Below are 20,098 nucleotides of genomic sequence, written 5' to 3' on the forward strand. Positions count from 1 at the left end.
ACAACATGGGCTCTCACAAGTGACAAAGAAAATCAAGGTCCAGCTTGGTCTATAGTTCAGAATTAACCACGGTCTTGTCTCTGATTTAGACTGTTAATATTTTATTGAATTTCTTACAACTACTTATGAATGATGAATTTTGTTAGGGGAGCATGATTACTGTTTTTTTTTTTTTTAAATTTGCACTTCTTTTATTATGAGTCCTTATTATTTATATTGAGGTAATAGCTAGACATCGCCACGTACAGTTGTGATGTAGTGCTCTGAAGTGCTTAGTGGCAATACTGCATTATGGATGGCCATGTCCCCCAGCCCCCTTTCCTGCCCTGATCCTGTACTGCTCCATTCGCTCCACTGAACTGGCACACCTCTTTGTGCTCCCAACCAGACGGGGGAACTGATCCAGCAAAGAACCTAGTGATTTCCCCCACTCCAGTGTTCCTAGCCAAATCAGTCTCCCAGCTCAGTTCATAGCACGCTGTAGAAATGGTTGTGTTGGTGTGAGGACAAGGGTGGATAACACAGTGAGAGAGAAAATAGTACTTTAAGCCAGAACTGCCAACCTCTAAGCCTCACTGTGTTAGCATTCTATTTTTTTTTTTAAATCACTATCTTGAACGCTTTGCAATCAAAATTAAGAGCCAAGGGGTCTAGAGAGTAAACAAACAATGCAAGCACAAGGTAACAGTGAGATCATAGTGGTTGGCTGATTAAATGGCAGTGACAGGAAACCACCAGATTAATCATTGCTGAACTTCTTGTGTAAGCATCACAAGAGGGATGAGTTTTGAGGACACAGTTGAGCTCAATGTAGTGTCTCTGCAGACTTCTCTGAGGTGCAACTCCCAGGTGTGCCTTATTAGGTCTAGGAAACTTGTCTCATATTCTTTTGCCCTGGGGTGAATTGCCCACAACACTCCTGGGAATGGTATTTTTTCCTTTCTTTGCCTTAGAACCTTCCTCTCTGCATCCCTCCACTGACTCCCCTCTCTATGTTGCATCAGTCAAAAACCGTCTTCTCTTCTAAATCTGTCCACAGTTCATCTCCACCCTTTTTCTCTCTCCTCTCTCAGTACAGGCAGATTAAATCTCTTGAAGTGTCCTGATGCCAGCCTCCACTGCACACCTGTCGGATTTCCATGGCTTGCTTTCTTATATATGTCATCTCATATTTGGAAGGCATAAATAGCAGTAAAACTAGGTGTAATTCTCCCCCTGGCCCTCCTTAGAAGTCACCTTTGTTCGGGTGCCCAAAGAGACCGAGACAAGTTAGGACCTGATATTAATCCTGCTGGCCAGCATCTCTCCACTCCCCATGTGCTTCTCTTTCTGGACCCACCTTTTCAGGCACAGTTTCCCCAGGGCCTGGGAAGGCTCCATTCTGCCCAGGAACTGTGGCTGTGCCGTGCGCTCTCTGCAAGCCCACCTGCTCAGGCTGGGGCTGGATCTGCCCCTGCAGTTGAAGTGTGTCACCTTCTAGTTCAGGTGTAGGCTTTCTAGGGCTTTTTGATTTGGGGTACTATAGAGATGCACACATATGTATATTTATATATATAATTAGCGCTAGCACCTAAGAGCATTGCTCAGCTGTGGCAATTACTGTACAACCAAGTCTGTCCTGACAGTGAAGACAGCATAGTCTCTGGTCTCTTTCTGTCTCTTTAAAGCCATGATGTGTTGATGAGCTTTGTTGCTAAAAACTAATGTTAACTTAGCTATTTCACTAAGGTCTCCCTAAACCTCATAGCTTTACTTTTAACTCCTAATGTGTATTTGCATATCTACACTTACTTTTTTATCAGATGTAAATATGAAAGCCAGAATGAGATTACAGTAGTGCAAAGCTGTCACTTCAACATACTGCATCACTGCAAACAAGGATAGATCTCCTTCTCATTATATGAAGAAGGAAAATAATAATGGAAATGGAAATCATATGCAGTTATGACTGGACCTTGGTTATATGTAGATCTAGCAATTGCCACATGGGACCAGGCTGTCTGTTGGTTTACTTAATTATCCTGTCCCCGGCAGTGACTAATAGGGAAGATGTAGAATATTTATAATATGCTCTTATGGAATAACCTGCCTGTAAGAGAAATTTCTTCCTAATCTTCCTTAATTCGGTGGTCAGCTTATGCCCCGGAACATGAGTGTTTATATGCCTCCTACAAAAAGAATCTTAAAGTAACTATGAGTATTTTTATTAATTACACAAATCTCTAATGCAGAACTCTTCTAATGGCATATACCACTAGGTTCACATTGTGCGTAGATTTTGTCTAGATCGTGTCAAGGTCCCAGACCTATAACTTCTCCTGAATTCTTTTGGAAAGATCTGTATTTCTTACCATTTTCCTGGATTTGGGGGGGGGGGGGGGAACGACAGATGCATTGTGCAGCTGCAGTTCTCAGCTGTGCAGGCAACATGCATTGCTTGGCTAGAGCGGGACTGGTGTATTGCTTTTTGCTGAGCATAATAATACATCATTCTGTAAAGGTTAATTGATTAGTCTTGGTCAAACCTGCTCCTAACAAATGCCTCTGCAATTCATGTAACTACCTTTTACCTTTAATTTTTTATTTTACTCAGAACTGGCATTCTTTAGTCATATGCTATTTCTCAAGTGAGTCTTGAAAAAAGAATGCTGTCACAGAGGTGAAGTTAAGGAAACAGCCTGGAGGCACTGTGATGATATGCAGCCAATATAATTACTTGTCATTATCGTGATCCTACTGAGGTACAGTACAGCATATCCCAAAGACCTGTGCTGTCTTAAGGGCTGACAGCATATTGCCAGTTGCCAGACACTGGTATTGCAGTGTAAAGACCAAAACTTCACTGTGAATACCATTAGAACTGGGTCACTGACAGAAGGTGCGTGACAGCTTAACGCACAAAACAGCTAAAGCTATTTCATCCATCTCATACAGAGTAGAAACACTGAAAGTGAAGATTAGGTGAACAGTATAAATAGAATGAGAAATGACAAGCCTGAGTAATACATGTATTTGGTGGCATTAGCTATGCAGTTCTGCCTTGGAAACAGTGATACAGGTGATCAGCTGGGTTTTGTGCTGTACTGTTTTTTTTTTTTTTAATGTTGGAATTCACTTTATTAGGAATTTAAATGATCAATTAAATTACTTGATTTTGCAGAGAAAATTCTCTTGCTCACCAACATCCTAACATCTAGTATTTAGCCTTTTTTGTCATGTTTGCAACAGAGGTTTTCAACCTCACTGTTTCAAGTCATATTTCTATTCCAGCTCCAGGAATGATTACTGTAGCAGTGTGCTCAGCAGTCATAAAAAGGCTCCAGATGGATTTATGTCCCTTTCAGAAAACATTATGGAATAAGCGGGACTAGATTCTGTGGTCTGCCTTACCAAAGTCCCTTTACAAAAGCTAGAGAAGGACATAGCGGAATTTTTCCTGAATAGCACTGTTCCAGCTACCTTCTGAACCAGAAGGGCATGCTGCTATGTTCTTTACACAGAGATAAATGAAGGTGGAAGCCAGGGGAAGGAAGTACCTGGAGCTGCGAAAAGAAACACAATTAAATGAGCATTAGCTGAGTATCAACCAGGGAGCCACAAAAGCTCTCCCGTAGTCTCCTGCTTTCACTCCATATTAATCTGTCTAGATAACATGCGGAGTAAGCCTCTTTATGAGTCTTTATTAATTACTGTTCTGTCTTTTTTGGATATGATGGAATATCTCTGGAAACAAACACTTTGAGCTTAGATGTGGCATCACATCATGCTCTACCTCATTCACCCATACCCTTTTTCTCTGCTAAGCCACTCACAGTTGGTCACTTCTATTTAAGGTTGCAAAACAAATGTTCAGAAAATTAGTTTATAGGGGAAAAAAAATGTCAGTCACATTGGTTTGCATATTCAGGCATATTTAGTGAACAGTTTAAATGGAAAAAATATGGGAGAATGAGTAAAGTGAGGAATATTTTTCCTCCTCTTTCAAAATGAAACCTTACTGTCTTGTTTCAAAAATGTTTGAAAGCCATCTTGAGTCCAAAATACTGAACAGTGACTAAAGAGAAAAGGAAATAACCCAGAAGCAAACTGGAACATAACCTTTTCACAAGGAAAATGTCCTATTAAATCCCAAATGGCTTTTTGGTTTAGGCTGACCAAAAAGATTTTTAAGTAGTTTTGAGTGAAATACTGAACCAGAAGGCAATTATCTGCAATTCTATTTAAAACCAAAATCTGAAGGTTTGTTGCTATATGTTTCAAAAACAGGTAGCATTATTCAAATTCTCATTAACGTTGTGATTTTTCTTCCTTTATTCATGTATTATTTTTTGGCACTTGACGTGAACAGGTGTGAACCAGTGCAAGGTGGCCCACAGGCCATAAGCAACAAATAACTAATTGGCATCTATGTTGCAACAGGGCAAAGATCCAACCACATTACGACGGGGCGCTGTGCCATCCTCTTAGACTAGCATTGTCATAGATGCCAAGATTCCATAAATTTGCATCATTTACATTTACTTAGGGCAAGATTCCCAACTGGGAAATTCCACACAATAGTCCATCTCCCTCATATACAGTTATGCTTAAAAAGGATCCAGCTTCCCAGAGTAGTTTCAGCAAGAATTTAAACATGCTCAACGATTATTTAAAAATGGTCCCACTCATTTACATCAATAAATCGTTTAAAAGTATCTTTATTGCCTTTGTTTCTATCAAGTGAATAAATAATTTATAAAATCCAACTTTCTGGTTGAAGATGTATGAACTTTTTCAGCCTGGTAAACAGAGAGAAAGAATTATTATTTTTTTCTGCAGCAGTAGCAAGGTTCCTGACTCTGTGTAATGAGAGAAAAAGACAACTTGTAAGTTCCTTTTGTGAAAAATGAATGCAGAAACTGGTAACTTATACCCTCAGGAAATAATTTGCAAAGATAAAAACGCAGAGAGGGTGTGAATTATTGAGATGAAACACGAGATGATGACATATGCTTTGATTACTCCTTGAGGTAATGAATCTCTGTAGGCTTGTCTTTTCTACTGAGATGACAAACTACATCTTAATCTGTTTCTGATCCAACCCAGTTCTAAATAAAACAGTGGACTATAGCAGTTGATTGAACAGCTGTTACCTACTAGTAAAAATTTTCCTGCGTATTCCATTGTTTCACATACTTGCAAAGGACTTGGAGCTGTCCGGAGAAGCACCAGCCACATGAGCGTTGTTGGGTTGCTCGGGGTTTGGCTTCCACTCTGTCATACTGGAGCTGGCTGACCGCTTGAAACAAGAACGCGTGGTATTTTTACAACTGCTACCTACTACCAAGGAGAGATAGTGACACCACAGGAAAGATCCTGTGCTGTCCTTGCAGGTTCTCACAGGCAATTAAACCTTTAACTCCGCTGACACCAAAGCTGGTCCGTGCCGCACCCCTGATCACCATGACTGGGCCACCACCCCAGGAGACACTCCTGCGCTCCCCGCTCTCAGCCTACGCTTCTGAGGCCTCTCCTGCGGCGGCAGCGGCTGGAGATGGCTCTTCCTCCTCCCCTGATGAAAGCGGGCCGTCTGCGGCCCAGGAGAAGCGCCATTTGCTGAGCGCCACCCGACAGGGAGCCGGGCTGCGGGGCTCTTCCCCGTGTGGCGATTTTTCCCTTTTCTGCTTGCTTCCCAATGGCGGCCGGGGCAAGGGGAGCTGTAGGGCACAGCGGCTCCTCACCACTCCTGCCCCGTGCGCTGGGAGTGGTGGTGGGGAGCTGTGTGCCCCGGGGGGGCCCCCCCGTGTGCAGGGGCCCTTCGTCCTCCCTGGCGGAGCGCGGGCCCGCGGTGCCCCCACAGCAGCGGGCCCCACGCGGCGGCGCGCTCCCCCCCTCCCCGCGACGCCGGCGGGCCGCCGCCTTCCCAGCGTGCCCCACGCCCCTTCCCGCCTCGCACCTCCCTCCCGCCCCGCGTGCCAAGTCTCGCGCGCCCCGCCCTCCCCCCCCCCCCGCTAAGTCTCGCGCCTCTACCAGCCGCCGGGCTCGCGCTCTCGCGATAGGCGGAGCCGGCGAAGGGGGGGCGGCGCCGCTGCAGCCGCGGCGCCCGCGCGCTCCCTGACAGGCGGGAGCGGCGGCGGCGGCGGCGGCGGGCGGGCATGTCCCTCCGCCCCGCGCGCAGGTGGTGGTGCCGGTGTCGGCGGCGCTGCCGGCGGCGCCGCCCCGGCCCTCCGTGACTCTCGCCGGCCATGGCCGGCTCCGCGCCACGGGGGCCCGCGTCGCGCCGCAGCCGCCGCTGAGGAGAAGTCGCCGCCGCCGCCGCGATGAGGAAGGGCCGCTCCCGGGGGGACAAAGCGGCGCCGCCGCCGCCGCCGCGGAGGGAGCCGGGGCGGGCGGTGGCCGCCAGCGCGGCGGAGCGGAGAGCCCCTCTGTTGGGCGGCGGCAGGAAGGAGCCGGAGGACGCCAGGGCCGTGGGGGCGCCCTACCGGGAGGCGTTGGAGAGGGTAAAACCGGGTGGGGTGGGGGGGCTCGGTGTGCGGGGCCAGGGGCCGCCAGCGCGGCCGGCGGGCCGTGCCGGGCCGTTGGCGGCCGTTGGCGCTCGTTGGCATGGAAACGCGCGGCCCGCGTCGGCGGGAGCCGCGGCGGCGCCCGGCCGTGCCGCCCTCCGCGCCCGCCGGGGCTGCGGCTGCCGCAGTCGCCTGGCCGCGCGGGCTCCCCTGGCTCAGCCTGCGGCCGGGCCGCGGCGGGTGGTCGGGGGGGAAGCACGGTGCGGGGTTCTCCGGCGGGGTCGGCTGGGCGCTCCGCTGTGTGCAGCGGGGTTTATTGAGAGTGTGTCCTCTGAGCATCCTCTCACGTGAAACACGTTTCTTCAGATAGATGCTCTGAGAAGAGGAAAGGATAAGCGTGGTGGTCAGAAACGGAGTTGTGGTTTGTCAGTGTTTTGAACGCGTGGTGTTGAGTAAGTGGTGGTGGTGGGGGCCTGCTAGGAGTCTTGCTGGTGCCAAGAGTCTTCCCTGCATGCTGATGAAGAACTAAGGGAGGATGCAGTGTTCTATGCTGCCTGGTATTAATTAATTACAGTGTACCTCTTCACAGAGACTCCCTGTAGGTTAATCTTAGTTGTTGTGTTACTTATGGTACTTTTTCTGATATGCTTGTTTTATCTTAATTTTTAAAACAAGTGATATATTTAGGAAATAGATATTTATAGGTATTTGGAATATAAAGGCTTACTGCAAATGAGAGTACGTAGAACTGTTATCTGACTTCTTTTCTTGTCAAAAAGGTGTCGTGAGTTTACATTATCTTTGCAGATTATCGGGTTTAAACTGTAGTTTTTTTATCACTTCTTAGGTTATTCTGGAAGAGCTGCTTTAGATGAATGGTGATGAGTTAATGTCTGTACAGTGCTTTCAGCAAAAGTGCTGTGAGAAATACTAATGAACATTTCATTTCATTATTACAGATATGTAGGAAGAGTAAATATTAATAATTATTTTTCAGGATAACTTTCCTGGTTTATTGACTTCTAAGTTATTATGGCCTTTTTGTCTACATTTGCTATGTCACTGCTAGCTATCTTAAAATTATCATTTGGTATGTCTAAATTGAGAAGGGTGGGGAAAGGTGTTTTCATTTGGATTTTGGAGAAAGTTTATTTTGGAACAGAAATGCTAGTTGTGGAGTTCTGGGTGTGGAGCAGGAGTACCTGCTCAATTTCACTGAAAACTTAATTTGATTAGTTGTTAAATTTGGAGGAAGATTCACTGCCTACCAGGTTATCAGGGATCTACTGATGGTAGATAAGTGTAGGATACAAATGATAGCCCAGTCTAAAAGCTCCACTGATACGTGTGTTCTTGCTGGGATCAGAATCCACCCTGACCTTCCAGAAGAAAAAATGCTATTAGAATTCTTAGAAACCAGACAATATCTTCAGTTTATGAGAGACTTATCTTTTGGCTAGTGGCTTTTGACTAATGGTTCTGTCTTGAATATAGAATTCCCAGTTTGGGACCTGGAACAAAAAAGGAGCTCTAGTTTTCTTTGTTTTCTAGCACCTTGTAAAACCAGGTAGTTAAGAGGGCGGATTCTGGTCCTCTTTATTCTTCCATGCTCTGGTGCCTGCTGCCTTTGATACTTATCACTTTCTGGAACATCTGAATAACACTAATATACTTATTCAGATTGAAGAAAAAAGTCTAATAACAGAAGAGATGACTTTTTTTTTTCCTTTCCTTTCTTCCCAACTGCCCAATAAAATGATGATTAGTAGAGCAACTGAATGCAATAACAGGATGTTTGTTGTACTGGTTTGGCATATGATATTGATAGTTGTGAATCGAATTTCTTACATATCATGCATACAGAACTCACTATATACTGTATAATGTTGTATAGTTCATTCAGGAAGTTTCACCAAAACAGCAGTAAGATTGCAAAATAGGAAAGGCTGCAAATTCAGAAATGCCAATGTTTGAGGCACTCAACCCTTTTTAATGGGAGATACTGCCAACTTGTTTTTAGCCCAGGTACTCTGATTAAGACCTGATATAACCTGTAGGAACAGATTTTTATGTGCTGGTAAGTATTCAGTGTGATGGCATCTTTGAGGCGTTTAGCTGCTAAAATTTGGAAGCATCTACTCAGCCTGTCTTCAAAGGAGAACCTCTCTCCCCTCTCTCTTTCTGTCTTGCATTTGAAGTGGTAGAAGTTTTGTACATGTAGAAAGTGACTGTAAATACTTAGTGTTGGGCAACCTTAATAACTAGGTAACTAAGAACATAAAAATGACTGTACTCTGTCACATTAAAGATCCCTCTAGCCCAGTATCCTGTCTCTGTCAGCTGCCGAAAGCAGATGCTTAGAGAAGAGTAGAACAGCATAGGCAGTGTATGGTGTATATTGAGGAAATACCTCTCCCAGCCTCCAGTAATTTGTGGCTCACAGACTTCCGGAACTAGAGGTGATACTTGTTTTTAGTGCCCCCAGTGGATTTTTTCTTCTGTGAATCTGTCCAATCAGTATTTGAAGCTATGTATACTTTTAGCATCCACAGCATCCTGTGGCCGAATGCTGTTTTTTGAACTTTGTACCTGCTTGCCTCATCCCTCGTTCATCAATTCTTGTATTGGAAGAGAAAGTGGAAAAAAAAAATCCATGTTCTTCTGTGTGGCTTATGGTTTGGTAAGTCTTTATTTTATCTGCCAGTCCCGTGCTCATGATTTTTCCAGAGGGGTTCTAGGTAGAAGCGACTCAATCCTTTTGATAATCCATGTTATTTTCTCTGTACCTTTTACGGTTCTGTTTCAGTTTGGAGATGGTGATGCAGGGGTCGGGGGAAATGCCATTCGGGGAACAATGATCAGGACTGGCTCTACAGTATTTCAGCATATGATGTTCTGTGAATTCATTTAGTATATTCTTATAATATCTTTGTTCTTCTAACATATGCTTTTGTTGTCTGTCTGTCTGTCTGTCTCTCTCGTTTTACCTACTTTTATCGGTCTTATCTACTATTTTACAGCTGGCTTGCACAGTATCATTCAAGTCTTCAGATCTTTAGCCATTGCTTTTTGAAACCTTGAATAACTTTAAGCAATTGTCAGCCAACTCTGTCACGTAAGCGTTGAGCTTCTTTGCTAGATTTCACTTAAAAATGTTAAAGGTATTGATCCCAGAATAGATCCTTGTGGAGTTCTTTTTGTGAAAAAGACCAATTATTCCAGCCTTTTATTTCATATTTGTTAATCATTCATTAATTCATAGTAGAATTGTCCTTCTTAGAGGCCCTCCTTGGGCTCCAATGTGGATATCTTTGTCAAACAGCCCAGTTGGATTTCCATGAAGTATCAGCTTAATCATCATATGTTTGCTGACTACTTTGGAGGAGAAAAATGGAAGCTGAGGTAAAGTTATTGTTGCTTAGGAGGCATCTGGAGACGTGTGTTAAGCATTAGATTGTTTCCGTATCATGCTTATCTGATTAGTTTAAGACATTGTGATATTTATTGTGGAAAAACCCCAAATGGATCATAGTTTCTATTTGTCAGTTGCTTTTGTTAGTACTTTCTATTTAAACTTAAAGTCAAAGTTCTCGTATGAAGGACTATTCAGTATTTAGAAGATATGACTTAGGGGGTTATGATGGAAGTGCTCAAGACCATGAATGATGTGGAGAGGGTAGATAGGGATCAACAGCTGCTTGTTTCTTCTTATATTCAAGTAGGAGTCAGGCTTAAAAGGAGATGGGCTTTCATGCAAAAGATAATAGGTGTGTAGAACTCTTGCTGAAGGATATTAGGGATGCGAAAAGCATTCAGAGTGCAAGTACTTGGAGAATGACTCTGTTGAAGGTTACTAAATAGACAGGCTGAGTTTCAGCTGAGGAAATCTGAACTGAAAATAACGAGTCTGGGAGAACATGAGAACAGGGCAAGCACATGATGCTTCCCTTTACTTGTCCTTAGGGGATGTTTGTGGCTATTCATGTAGGCTTTTTTCCAAGAGGAATGGGTGTAAGCCTATCCCTAACAAAACTAAATCCTGCCTTCCTCTGAAAGCAGGGGAAGAGTAAACAGATCTAGGAAAAGCCTAAGTATTGTTGGAGGGTTAGTGGGATGGAGGTTGAGGGTCAAAAGAATAAAAATGGAGGATACCGAGCAAAATATCCCTGAACAGCACTCACTGCTGTGTGAAGGTGTTCATGGGACTGGTGGGTGCTGCCCAGTCGTGCTCTGCTCAGAGACGTAACAGGATGATGGAACGAAAATAGACCCCATGGTTGTCAGCATTCCACCCTCACTTCTGTCAAGCTTCATCTCTTCCTCTTGTGGGTGACCAGGGCCAGGAGAAGACTAATGAATAGGTTCTATGACTTGATGTGACCTCCTAGGATAATAAAGAGATGACGGAAAAAGGGTAGCAGAATCTCAACAAGAAGTTTGAGGGGTTGCGAGAAGGGCTGCAAGTGCTAGAGGCAGGATCTTAGGTTAGCTGGACCCTTGGTCTTGTATGAAGTTGAACCTGGCTGCTGCTGACCAAGAGTCAGCCTGAAGTGTTATTAAAGCTGGAGACTCATCTGCATGTGTATTTATTATATAGGAGATGTTAAGCTGATGTCAGCAGGCAAGCCACATACGTAATATGGAGAAAGACGAAAAATTATCTTACTCCTGGTCATTTTTATGCTGGGGGGCCCCTTTCTTATAGGGCAGTCAGTATGGTAGACTGTCTCTACCTGTGAATTCTGATGTGCCTGAAGAAGCTGAGATCTTGCATATCCCCCAGAAGGTACATTTTGCCATTTGTATATTGTTTGTATTGTGTATCGTAAAATATGTCCTGATATCTGGGACATGATAACTGACATAAAATCAAAAAATTTAACTGTTATAACCATGTGGAACTGTAATACTACAAACCTAGGGGTAGTAAAAGTATTTCTTTCTCTCTGGACGCCTATGAAACGTTGTAGTTTCATAGGTCCTAAAGCCAAAATGGGTTATTGTGACTCTCCAGCATGATTTCCCCATATGTGCAGTCTGTGGAACTGTCCTGAGAGATGAACTGAAACATCTCATTCAGAAATTGATCTTATCTTAGGCTTAGTAGGTCATGGTGTGTCTGTCACCTCTTCTGGAAAACTCTGCCAATGTTTAATTATTCCTGCAGTTAGGGAACTAAACCACATCTTATTTCAAGGCTTGTTTTGTCTAACTTCCAGCTTTCAGCTGTGGAATATGCCTGTGCTAGCGTGGGTAGTAAGAATTCTGCTATCTGATATCTTTTCCATGTATACGTATTTGAAATGTAAAGTCTATCTTCAGTTGGAACAGGAGAAGCTCTTTTTACTTCATACCATTTTCTAGCGCTTTGAACTTTTTCCTCAATTGTTCTTGGCGTGTATATACCAAAAGTAGACAGTATTCCAGTGGCAGCCTGGAATAGTGTGATCACAGGCAAGATCACTTCTCAACTACTGTTTTATACTTGTCTTGTTACAAATTTGGGATTGCATTACCACAGCTGGGTGTGTCATGTGAGGAAGAGTTTTGTAATGTTATGCCCATGTGGCTATTTCTACTCCTTGTATTCAGGACATCACATTGATTGGTCTAAGTCTACTTATAAGCAGCAAGTTAGAAAGCTTATCCTCTCCCTCTTTTTTTTTTTTTTTTTTTTTTTTTTAAAGGAATAGCAAGGGATCTTTTCCACTGACTTTTCAGCCTGTTCACAGCTTAGAAAGCAGTCAGTGATTGGCCAGGAAGAAACTGTCTAAACCCCAGAGTCCTTGCCAGGTTTGTTTTTCTCCACAGCTGCAAAGAAGCTTACCATGCTTTCCTTGGTGAATGGCAAACCTGAAAATCTAAAAGATTTTTCTTTTTCTCCCAATCAGAACTTCTGTACTTCAAATATAATTTTCTTTTTTTCTTTTTTAAAAATTCTTTTTCCGTCTAGGTGCTACCTGTGCTACTGAAGACAGTACGCACTATTGTAATGAGCCCTGTAGGTAGGTTTTGTAACAGTTTGAGGTTCTCTGGTTATTTCCAATATGAGTCTTCCCTTTTGCTTGATAGGTGAAGTAGCAAGTTTTTGGAGTTTAGTTTGCCTTTTGCTTCTGAACTTTCTGTACAGCTCTGTCTCTCAGGCTGCTGATCAGAGTTCTGTTGCAGTTGTTCCGCTACCTCAGCCACGGACCCTGTGGTCAACAGCTCACAATGCTAAGCTACTTCTTCTAACTTTATACTGAGACCTACAAGTTGAGATGAAACTTAATCTGAAGAAAATGGAAGTATATTTCCAGAATTCAAGCAGATAAACAATATCAAACAGACATATCATAAGCAATGCAGATTTCACTTACAATGAAGTATAGTTTTTAATACACGAAAAATTATATAAAAGCAAAACATAAATAAAAGTAGCCAAATATGTTCCATGAGCATCATTGTCCCCTCTTACCCAAGGAGGGATGTTGTGCTACTGACTTCTATGAGATCAGGAACCATCTGTTTACATAAATACTCCTAGCTACTCCTAGCTCTTCTGGGCTATTATTGCAGTTTAGAGTTATTTTTTAGGGCGATTCTCGCCTGTGCCTGTTTCATCAAAGGAGCTGAAGAAAAGACTTAAGACTCTGGTAAAGACTCCTAAACTACCAGCCGTGGATGTGGCTTTTCACAAAAACTAGAAGTTGCTCTTGCTAGACCTCAGACTTTCTCTTCTCATCTCCTTTTCCTTTCTGGCCTTCCAGCTGCTCTTCTCATCTCAGTGAGCGAGCAAGAAAGCAGCAACTTCTTTGTAAGAGAAGATGCCCGATTGTAGCCCTTTAAGCTTATAGTATAGTGAACCAGTGTGCAGTTTCTTTGTATGGTTGGTTGGCAGGTATCCTCACTCATCTCAGAATTTGCTTGTTTAGATTTACTCCCTTCTTTGTGGGGAAATAAAGTTGGTGAAGAAGCCAAAGATTAGGTGGGGAAGAGAGCTGTTGCCTATGACACTTTTGCTTCTGTGTCTGTTTCCTCCTCTGTCCTTTTTCTAAGGAAGCAAGGAAAGAAGTGAGAAGGGACAAGCCTATCTGTGTCTTCTAGGTATGTCTGGCTACCTTCCATCAGCTCGTTCTTGTTGAATCATCTTCAGATTCTTGTTGATGCTAGAGCTGCTTCTGCCTGACTTCTTCATTAGCCACAATTCTGCCTTTTTATATTTTGATCAGGCAGCAGTGGCCGCTGCTTGCATCATGTCACTCTGTATTGGCTTGTATGTTCATACTAATGTATAGAAGTATGAAAAAAATGTGACTCAAGAAAATACTCATCTAAAAGCAGACCAGAGGGATGTAGAGTCAAGTGACCAATTCTGCAGTGTGCTTGTTAGATAATAAGAGCACTGAGCCAAAAGACTCATCTAGAAGCAGACCAGAGGGATGTGAAGTCAAGTGACCAGTTCTGCAGTGTGCTTGTTAGATAATAACAAAATAGAGCCAAAGGGCATATGGCACATCTCTGGCCTGATACCATAAAAACATCACCCCCCTCAAAAAAGTTGAATATTAATGGATGAACCTCATCTGCTGCTGCGATCGATAAGTAGGTAGGCATTGCATCATTAGCCTAGGGGATGATTCAGCTTGTCCATTTGAGATTTCAGTGTCCTGTCACAAGCAACCTATAAGAGCAAATACTGTGTATTACTTACATTACTTTCATATCTGGCTTACATATTAGAATAGCTAAGCAGATGGTGGAGGGATTATGGATATTTAGATGTTCACATTGCTGATGGTTTGCATCTGAGTTAAGCAGTGCTCTGTATTTCTTGTCCTAAAGGGGTATGCAAGTGAAGGAGCCAGCAAAAGTTCTTCATCAGAAATGGCTGGATTTGTTGTGGGACTGTTTGTTTCTATAATCATGACCAATTATTAGCTTGAAGGGAAAAGCTGCTGCTGCTTAGTATTTATTACAGAGTACTTGAAGATAACAATGGCAGGTTGTCCAAGGCTAAGGTTAGGCATGTACAAAAGCTTCAGGCAGCCTATGCATGTATTTATGACTGTACATTTTGGGAAACCATGTAACATCCATGTATATTGCACTGGAGGAATAGGTATATTTTATTAACTTAGATGTTGACTTATTTCTTGGGTAAGTTCATGTACCTTCTTGCAGCACAAAGAATTTGAATGTTGTCCTACCTGAGAAGGTATAGTTGCTGGAAAAGGCAGTCCTTCATTTTTCTCTGATAGATTATTTTTGTTGCCATTATGAAGGCTGAGCTGCATGTTGTACTCTGTAAGCCAAGATAGCTTTGGTGCTTATAAGAGATATTGTGTTATAGATATGACAATGGGCATTTATTTAAATCATGTGATGTTTCTACCCTTTCTTAGTTCTTATTCACAGAACTTGAGTTAGCCAGAGTTGAGGAAGAATTGAAGACCACCAACTTAGTGGATTGAGACTACTAAAGCAAAAGGATTTATTCACCCGTCAAGAGCTTGTTTCTCAAGAACTACCGTCCCTAACAGACAAATGGTGTGGAGTCTTGCACAATTTCACCTGCAGATTAAATGGTGTTTTGCTGTCGCTCGTGTCTTTTGGTGGTGACACAGTACTGTTTGAAGCCTGATCAAAATGCAGCTCTTTGGAGAAAGAGCTGTGTCTGTGGTCACTCAAAACCCTGCCTTTTAGTGAGGAAGTAAGAAACTGTTTCAGATGAGGGAAGTACACAATTTTTTTGATATCTTGGTAGATGTCTCTCTTGGCTGTAGGGAGCTGCTCTGTGGCATATCGGTGTATTAAAATTATCTGAAGGCATTGTTTGGTTTATAATGAAATAGCTTTTTTTTTCTTTTTGTTTTTTAAATCTTCAAAACCTGCTTAAAACGCGTTTGTCTCTTTCATGACAGAAGAGAGAACACAGAATGGATAAAATGGTAAATGAATGCTGTCGCTGCAGCGTATACCAGTCTTAATGAAGACTCAGTTATGTGTAGAGTTGGACCCACACTTGAGATGCTTTATTTTCTTTTTTTTAACCTAACCAAACAAAAACTAAATGTAAGTGGTACAACTGCTGGAGGGTGGGGGGAATTCAGTACTGTGTCTGGGGAGAAAAAATGTGAAAATGTACTACAGCTGCATTTTAGTGAACTTGAAGATTTTTATGGAACACAGTGTTCTCAAATTGATCTGTTGAAGCTCAAGCATGTTTTTCTTTTATCTTTCAAAACATACCTGTTCATTTTTATTGAGCTCAAAACATAACTGGGGGAAAAAAAGGCAGTGTTCTAACTTGCCTTCCTGGTACTATGTGTAAAAGCCAGAATTTGATACCTTGGCTTATGCATGCTTTTTTTTTTTTTTTTTTAAAGACACTGACGGTTATATAGGTACAGAAGGACTGCATAAACACCTATCAGTAAGTTATACTCTGTTTTACGATGATTTAAAAATCAATTAGGACAATGTGATTCCATATTTCCTTGAAGGCCTTCTCCCTGTGCATATTTACTTCCAGTTATCCTAGACATTAAATGTCAGATTTGCTGCTCTTTATGTTGAACAGCATTCAGTTTAAAATCATCCAATTACATTTCTTTGCGATCTTTTCTTTTTAAATACAAGTTGTCATTACAAAGCAAGTACGCAAAACTGCACAGGTTTGTACGTGGCTTTGAGAGCTCGCTGAGAAAGACGTATGAGAGACAATTCAACTTGACTAATATGAGTAAAGTGTTAAACTCTTGGGAAAAACAGGACTGAAAAAAATGTCATAGAGACTTGCAGTTCTAATTAGGAAAAATGTACTGATAGGCAGTGAAATAATTGAATGTTTTGCGTCATCTTTTAACATTTATTCTTTTAACCTTCTGGTAGATGCATGTCTTCTGTTCACTGAGGACTTGTTGAGAGGGCTAGCAAAAGCTCTGGTTATGATGGTGTTCTTTGTTTGAAATGGAGTGGGACCCCAGTTATTTAGAAGGCCCCATATCAAGATAACTTCATCTTAAAAATGGACTGCTTCAGAGTTAAAAACAGATTTAAGTCACTAAAATGATTCTTACCAATCTGTACTGTATTTGTGAGTGCTTTATTATGAGAAAAATCATAATATGGAGTCTTAGAAATTCTTTCGGAGGAAATTGAGTGGTCAGGACAGACCTTAAAGAAATAAATGGTAGTCACAGTTTTAGAGGCAAGCCTATAAATGAATTGCATAGTAAGTGAAGTGACCTTAAGCAAAGCTATTGCTAAAGGGACAGTTTAAGCATAGGTAGATGCAGTGACATATTTGTAGCAAATACCTCTTCCTCCATTTTATTAGTCAGCTGACTTCAATTGGCCCTGTGCAGTGTTGAGATGATGGCAAAAATATGCGACCCTGAAAGTTAAATTGTGCATTCAGTTAGTTGGATGTTCTTTGCTGCCCGTTTTTAGAACAGAGGAGAATCTGTTAGCAGCAATGTTTCTCCAGTGTATCAGGCACTTCTTTTATAGTCTTTCAGTTTGAGCTTGATGTCTGTTGATGTTTGTAAACCTGACAATTGGGCATTGTTTGTGTTCTCAGGCAGAAGGGAAGTAATACATGGCTTGTCCTTGAAAAAAATTTGGCTGTTGTCTCTTTGGGATGGAACTGAATTATGCAGCTTGGTGAGCAGAAGCTTTTGTGCAAGACTATAGAGACTTTATTTAGTTGTGCAGACTTTGATAAGAATTGTGAATTAGTTTTATCTTTGTCTGCCATTTTATGAGATTTCTATTAAGAAAAGCTAAGAATTAGGTGTTTGTTTGGTTTCCAAAGGCTAACTGAAGTTCTGCTGTTGTAGGGTGTCCTCTTTCCTTTAGTTCTAAAACCATTGGTAGTTTTATTTACAACCTTGTAATCAAATGATATATATATATATTTTTCCCCCTATATCATACATGTAGCTCTGCTTTTGAGCTTCAGGGAAAATTTCTCCTCGGGAGATCTTTGCAGAAGTGCGTGTTATTTTTGCTGTGTATTGATGTGCTTATCTCATCTGGGCTAGGAATTGAGAATATTCCAGATGGCTCACAGAAACAGATACTGATTCCAAAGAATCAGGAGCTTTCACTTAAGAAGAAGAAGAAAAAATTTTTTCTTCTTCTACAAATAAGTTTTCTTAGTGATAAAACCAGATTAAAATTAATTTTGTTCTTTCTTCATCATGTATGTTAGCAAATAGTGTTCTAGCTCTTAGCAGGTCATTGTGCCATGCATGTTAGATTTTATTTTGCCACTAGTTACCTGTGACCTCATTGCCTTTATTGTTAGAGATGGACAGCGTGGGTACATTGTTGGTTTATATTCCTGCCTATCTTAAACGTGTGGAATTTGGCTAATGAGATTCGGACAGTTTAACTGCAGATAATTATACTGCTAGTACTATTCAGGTGATAACTGGGCAAAAAAGTGATGTGTTTAAATAGGATTTCTGTAGTATTTTCTGTTTTCATACTATTCTTTGTCTTCCTGCAAAGTGTGCCGCATTTAAGTGAGCTTGATAAACTAAGATAACAACTTAAAGTTTTGTTATACATCTGTTAAAAAAAAAAAAAAAAAGTCACCCCGAGTGTCTAATTAAAAAGCTCATTTAGGTGATCTGTGCCATCCCCTGCCAAAGTTTGGTTCATCAATTACCTTTGTCTTTTCTTTGTAGGCAGCTTCATTTGAAACAAGCCCTGGAACAGCAGTTGAGCATGGATTTCTCTCTACTAGCCCCCTAAGCCTTGGTACATTTTAAGGGCTAAATCTCAAACAGGACCAACAGAGATCTTATTTGAGACTGTGCTTCATACTTTATTTAAAATATTTTCCTTTAGAAAGTCCACATTTTTCAAAAGAAGATTGGAAGTCTGCGCTGTTATTAAATCAGTCATTTTTATACAGCATGCATATTTTTATGTACTGTATTATTGTTCACTTGCCAAACTCCACATTTTCAGCTAATATTTTAATTTTAGATATGTTTTGTGTGTCAGACGTAGAAAGCTCTAGATTATTTTGGGCTGAGAATCACACATTAATATAGATAACGTATCAGTTCTTGAAATGTGACCCAGAGCTTTCTATCCATAATGTTCGTTAATATAAAACTAGGTGAAACGTTCTTCCAGGTGTCCATAGCTATGAAACATTTATTTATGTAAATAGAATGAACCTTTAGCCTATCACTTGGTCTTGCTCACCCCTCTCAGTGGAAAAACAAGGGAAATTTACATTACTAAAGAAAATGACTGTAATTTTATTTCTTGATTACATTTAGCCATTAGCTAGAATTCACACAGATATGAATTGATACTTTGTATTGTTTTGCTCTTTCCTGCTGAATGTGACAAAAACTTAATGTTTGTATTGTGAACAAAAATAAATACAGTTGGAGATTTGAAAGTTAACTCATTGACCGAAAAAAAAAAAAAATTAGCACCCTTGTTAAAGGGGGTCAGGGCACCCTGCGGAATTTGCTACTAATTCTCCTACTTGTTATAGCCAATATGAAATCATAGTTCTTCTTATGTGCACAGCTTAAGATGCAGCTGTGTTTCTGCTCTTTGCTTCTTTCTTTAAGCGGTTCTCCGTTCTAGTCATTCTTGCAGCTTAATTGCAATAGAAGGTGTTACAGTCGGTTTTCTGCATTGTAAGTATCTGAGTAAGCCTGAAAAAAAAAGTGGGCAAACAAATTTTAGTTTGTTGATGCCATGCATTACTGTCTTTAACAAATCGAAATGTACATGCCTATTAGTTTTTAGATAGCCATTAAATAGAGAAGAACGTAGAAGATAAGTGAGTATTTGGCAGTGTGTACGAGGCTAAAGATAACTTGTTATTGTGATACTGTTCAGTAATGTCAGGGCTCATGACATGCTTGGCACATCTGTCTTCTAAGTTTAATGGAAGAAAACCTTCAGAGAAGCTTTGTTGATGTCTTGCAACACCAAGTTTTATGACAAATCAAAATTTTTGTCCTTTTTTTAATACTTATAGCAGATAGGATCTTAACTTAGACATGGTAAATTATGGAATTGCTGTTGATGTTTATCTTACCAGGCGTTAATTTTCCTGCTGTACACAATTGTAACCTTAAATCTTTGAAATACCTAAGTTAGAATACTAATGGTAGAGAGATGAAATGCTTGACTGTTCAAGCTCTCCTTCCCCTAGCCCCCTTCCCCCCCCCCACATTACTAGTGAGTATGTAGTTGGTTTTGAGTCCTGTATGAAGTACTCTATCAGATAGTTGTTGCTTTGAGCTTCTTCTAAGTTTGATATAGGCTTTATACAGGGTCTGCTGCTCTTATTTCTGTAGATGAAGTTCTTCTGGGTTTAGGTGTTTACAATGTGAATTCAAGAAGAAAGGGCGCTAATTCTCTTATTACAAAGTAGGATCAGGTACTTTACTTGTGTAAGCCATTGTAGTACTATTTGAATCTTTCAGTAAGGATGAAACATTCCACCTGATACCATATAAAATCGCAAAATATCCCTATTTTCTAGACTGTGGTTCAATGGGAAATAAAATGATTCTGCAGTTTGATTCTCAAAGGGGGTAGTAATGTGTGTAGCTATAAATATTTACTCCTACTTTTTAACGAACTTC

At 41.3% G+C, this 20,098-nt stretch overlaps 1 protein-coding gene across 7 annotated transcripts in view; it reads left to right on the forward strand.

The window, feature by feature from the left end:
* The first annotated feature begins 6,095 nt into the window (after positions 1 to 6,095).
* Positions 6,096 to 20,098, forward strand: part of MAST2 (microtubule associated serine/threonine kinase 2) — a 208,041-nt gene continuing 194,038 nt past the window's right edge. For 6 of the 7 annotated variants that reach the window (XM_068953003.1, XM_068953009.1, XM_068953004.1 and 3 more), the window contains exon 1: positions 6,096 to 6,479. In XM_068953003.1, the coding sequence (XP_068809104.1) occupies positions 6,300 to 6,479 (180 nt within the window). In that variant the 5' untranslated portion in view covers positions 6,096 to 6,299. Of the gene's footprint in view, positions 6,480 to 15,878; positions 15,898 to 20,098 lie in introns of those variants that run through there. The other variant, XM_068953008.1, reaches the window with a different exon arrangement.

Source organism: Struthio camelus, chromosome 8 (assembly GCF_040807025.1).
Source record: "Struthio camelus isolate bStrCam1 chromosome 8, bStrCam1.hap1, whole genome shotgun sequence".
NCBI lineage: Eukaryota > Metazoa > Chordata > Aves > Struthioniformes > Struthionidae > Struthio > Struthio camelus.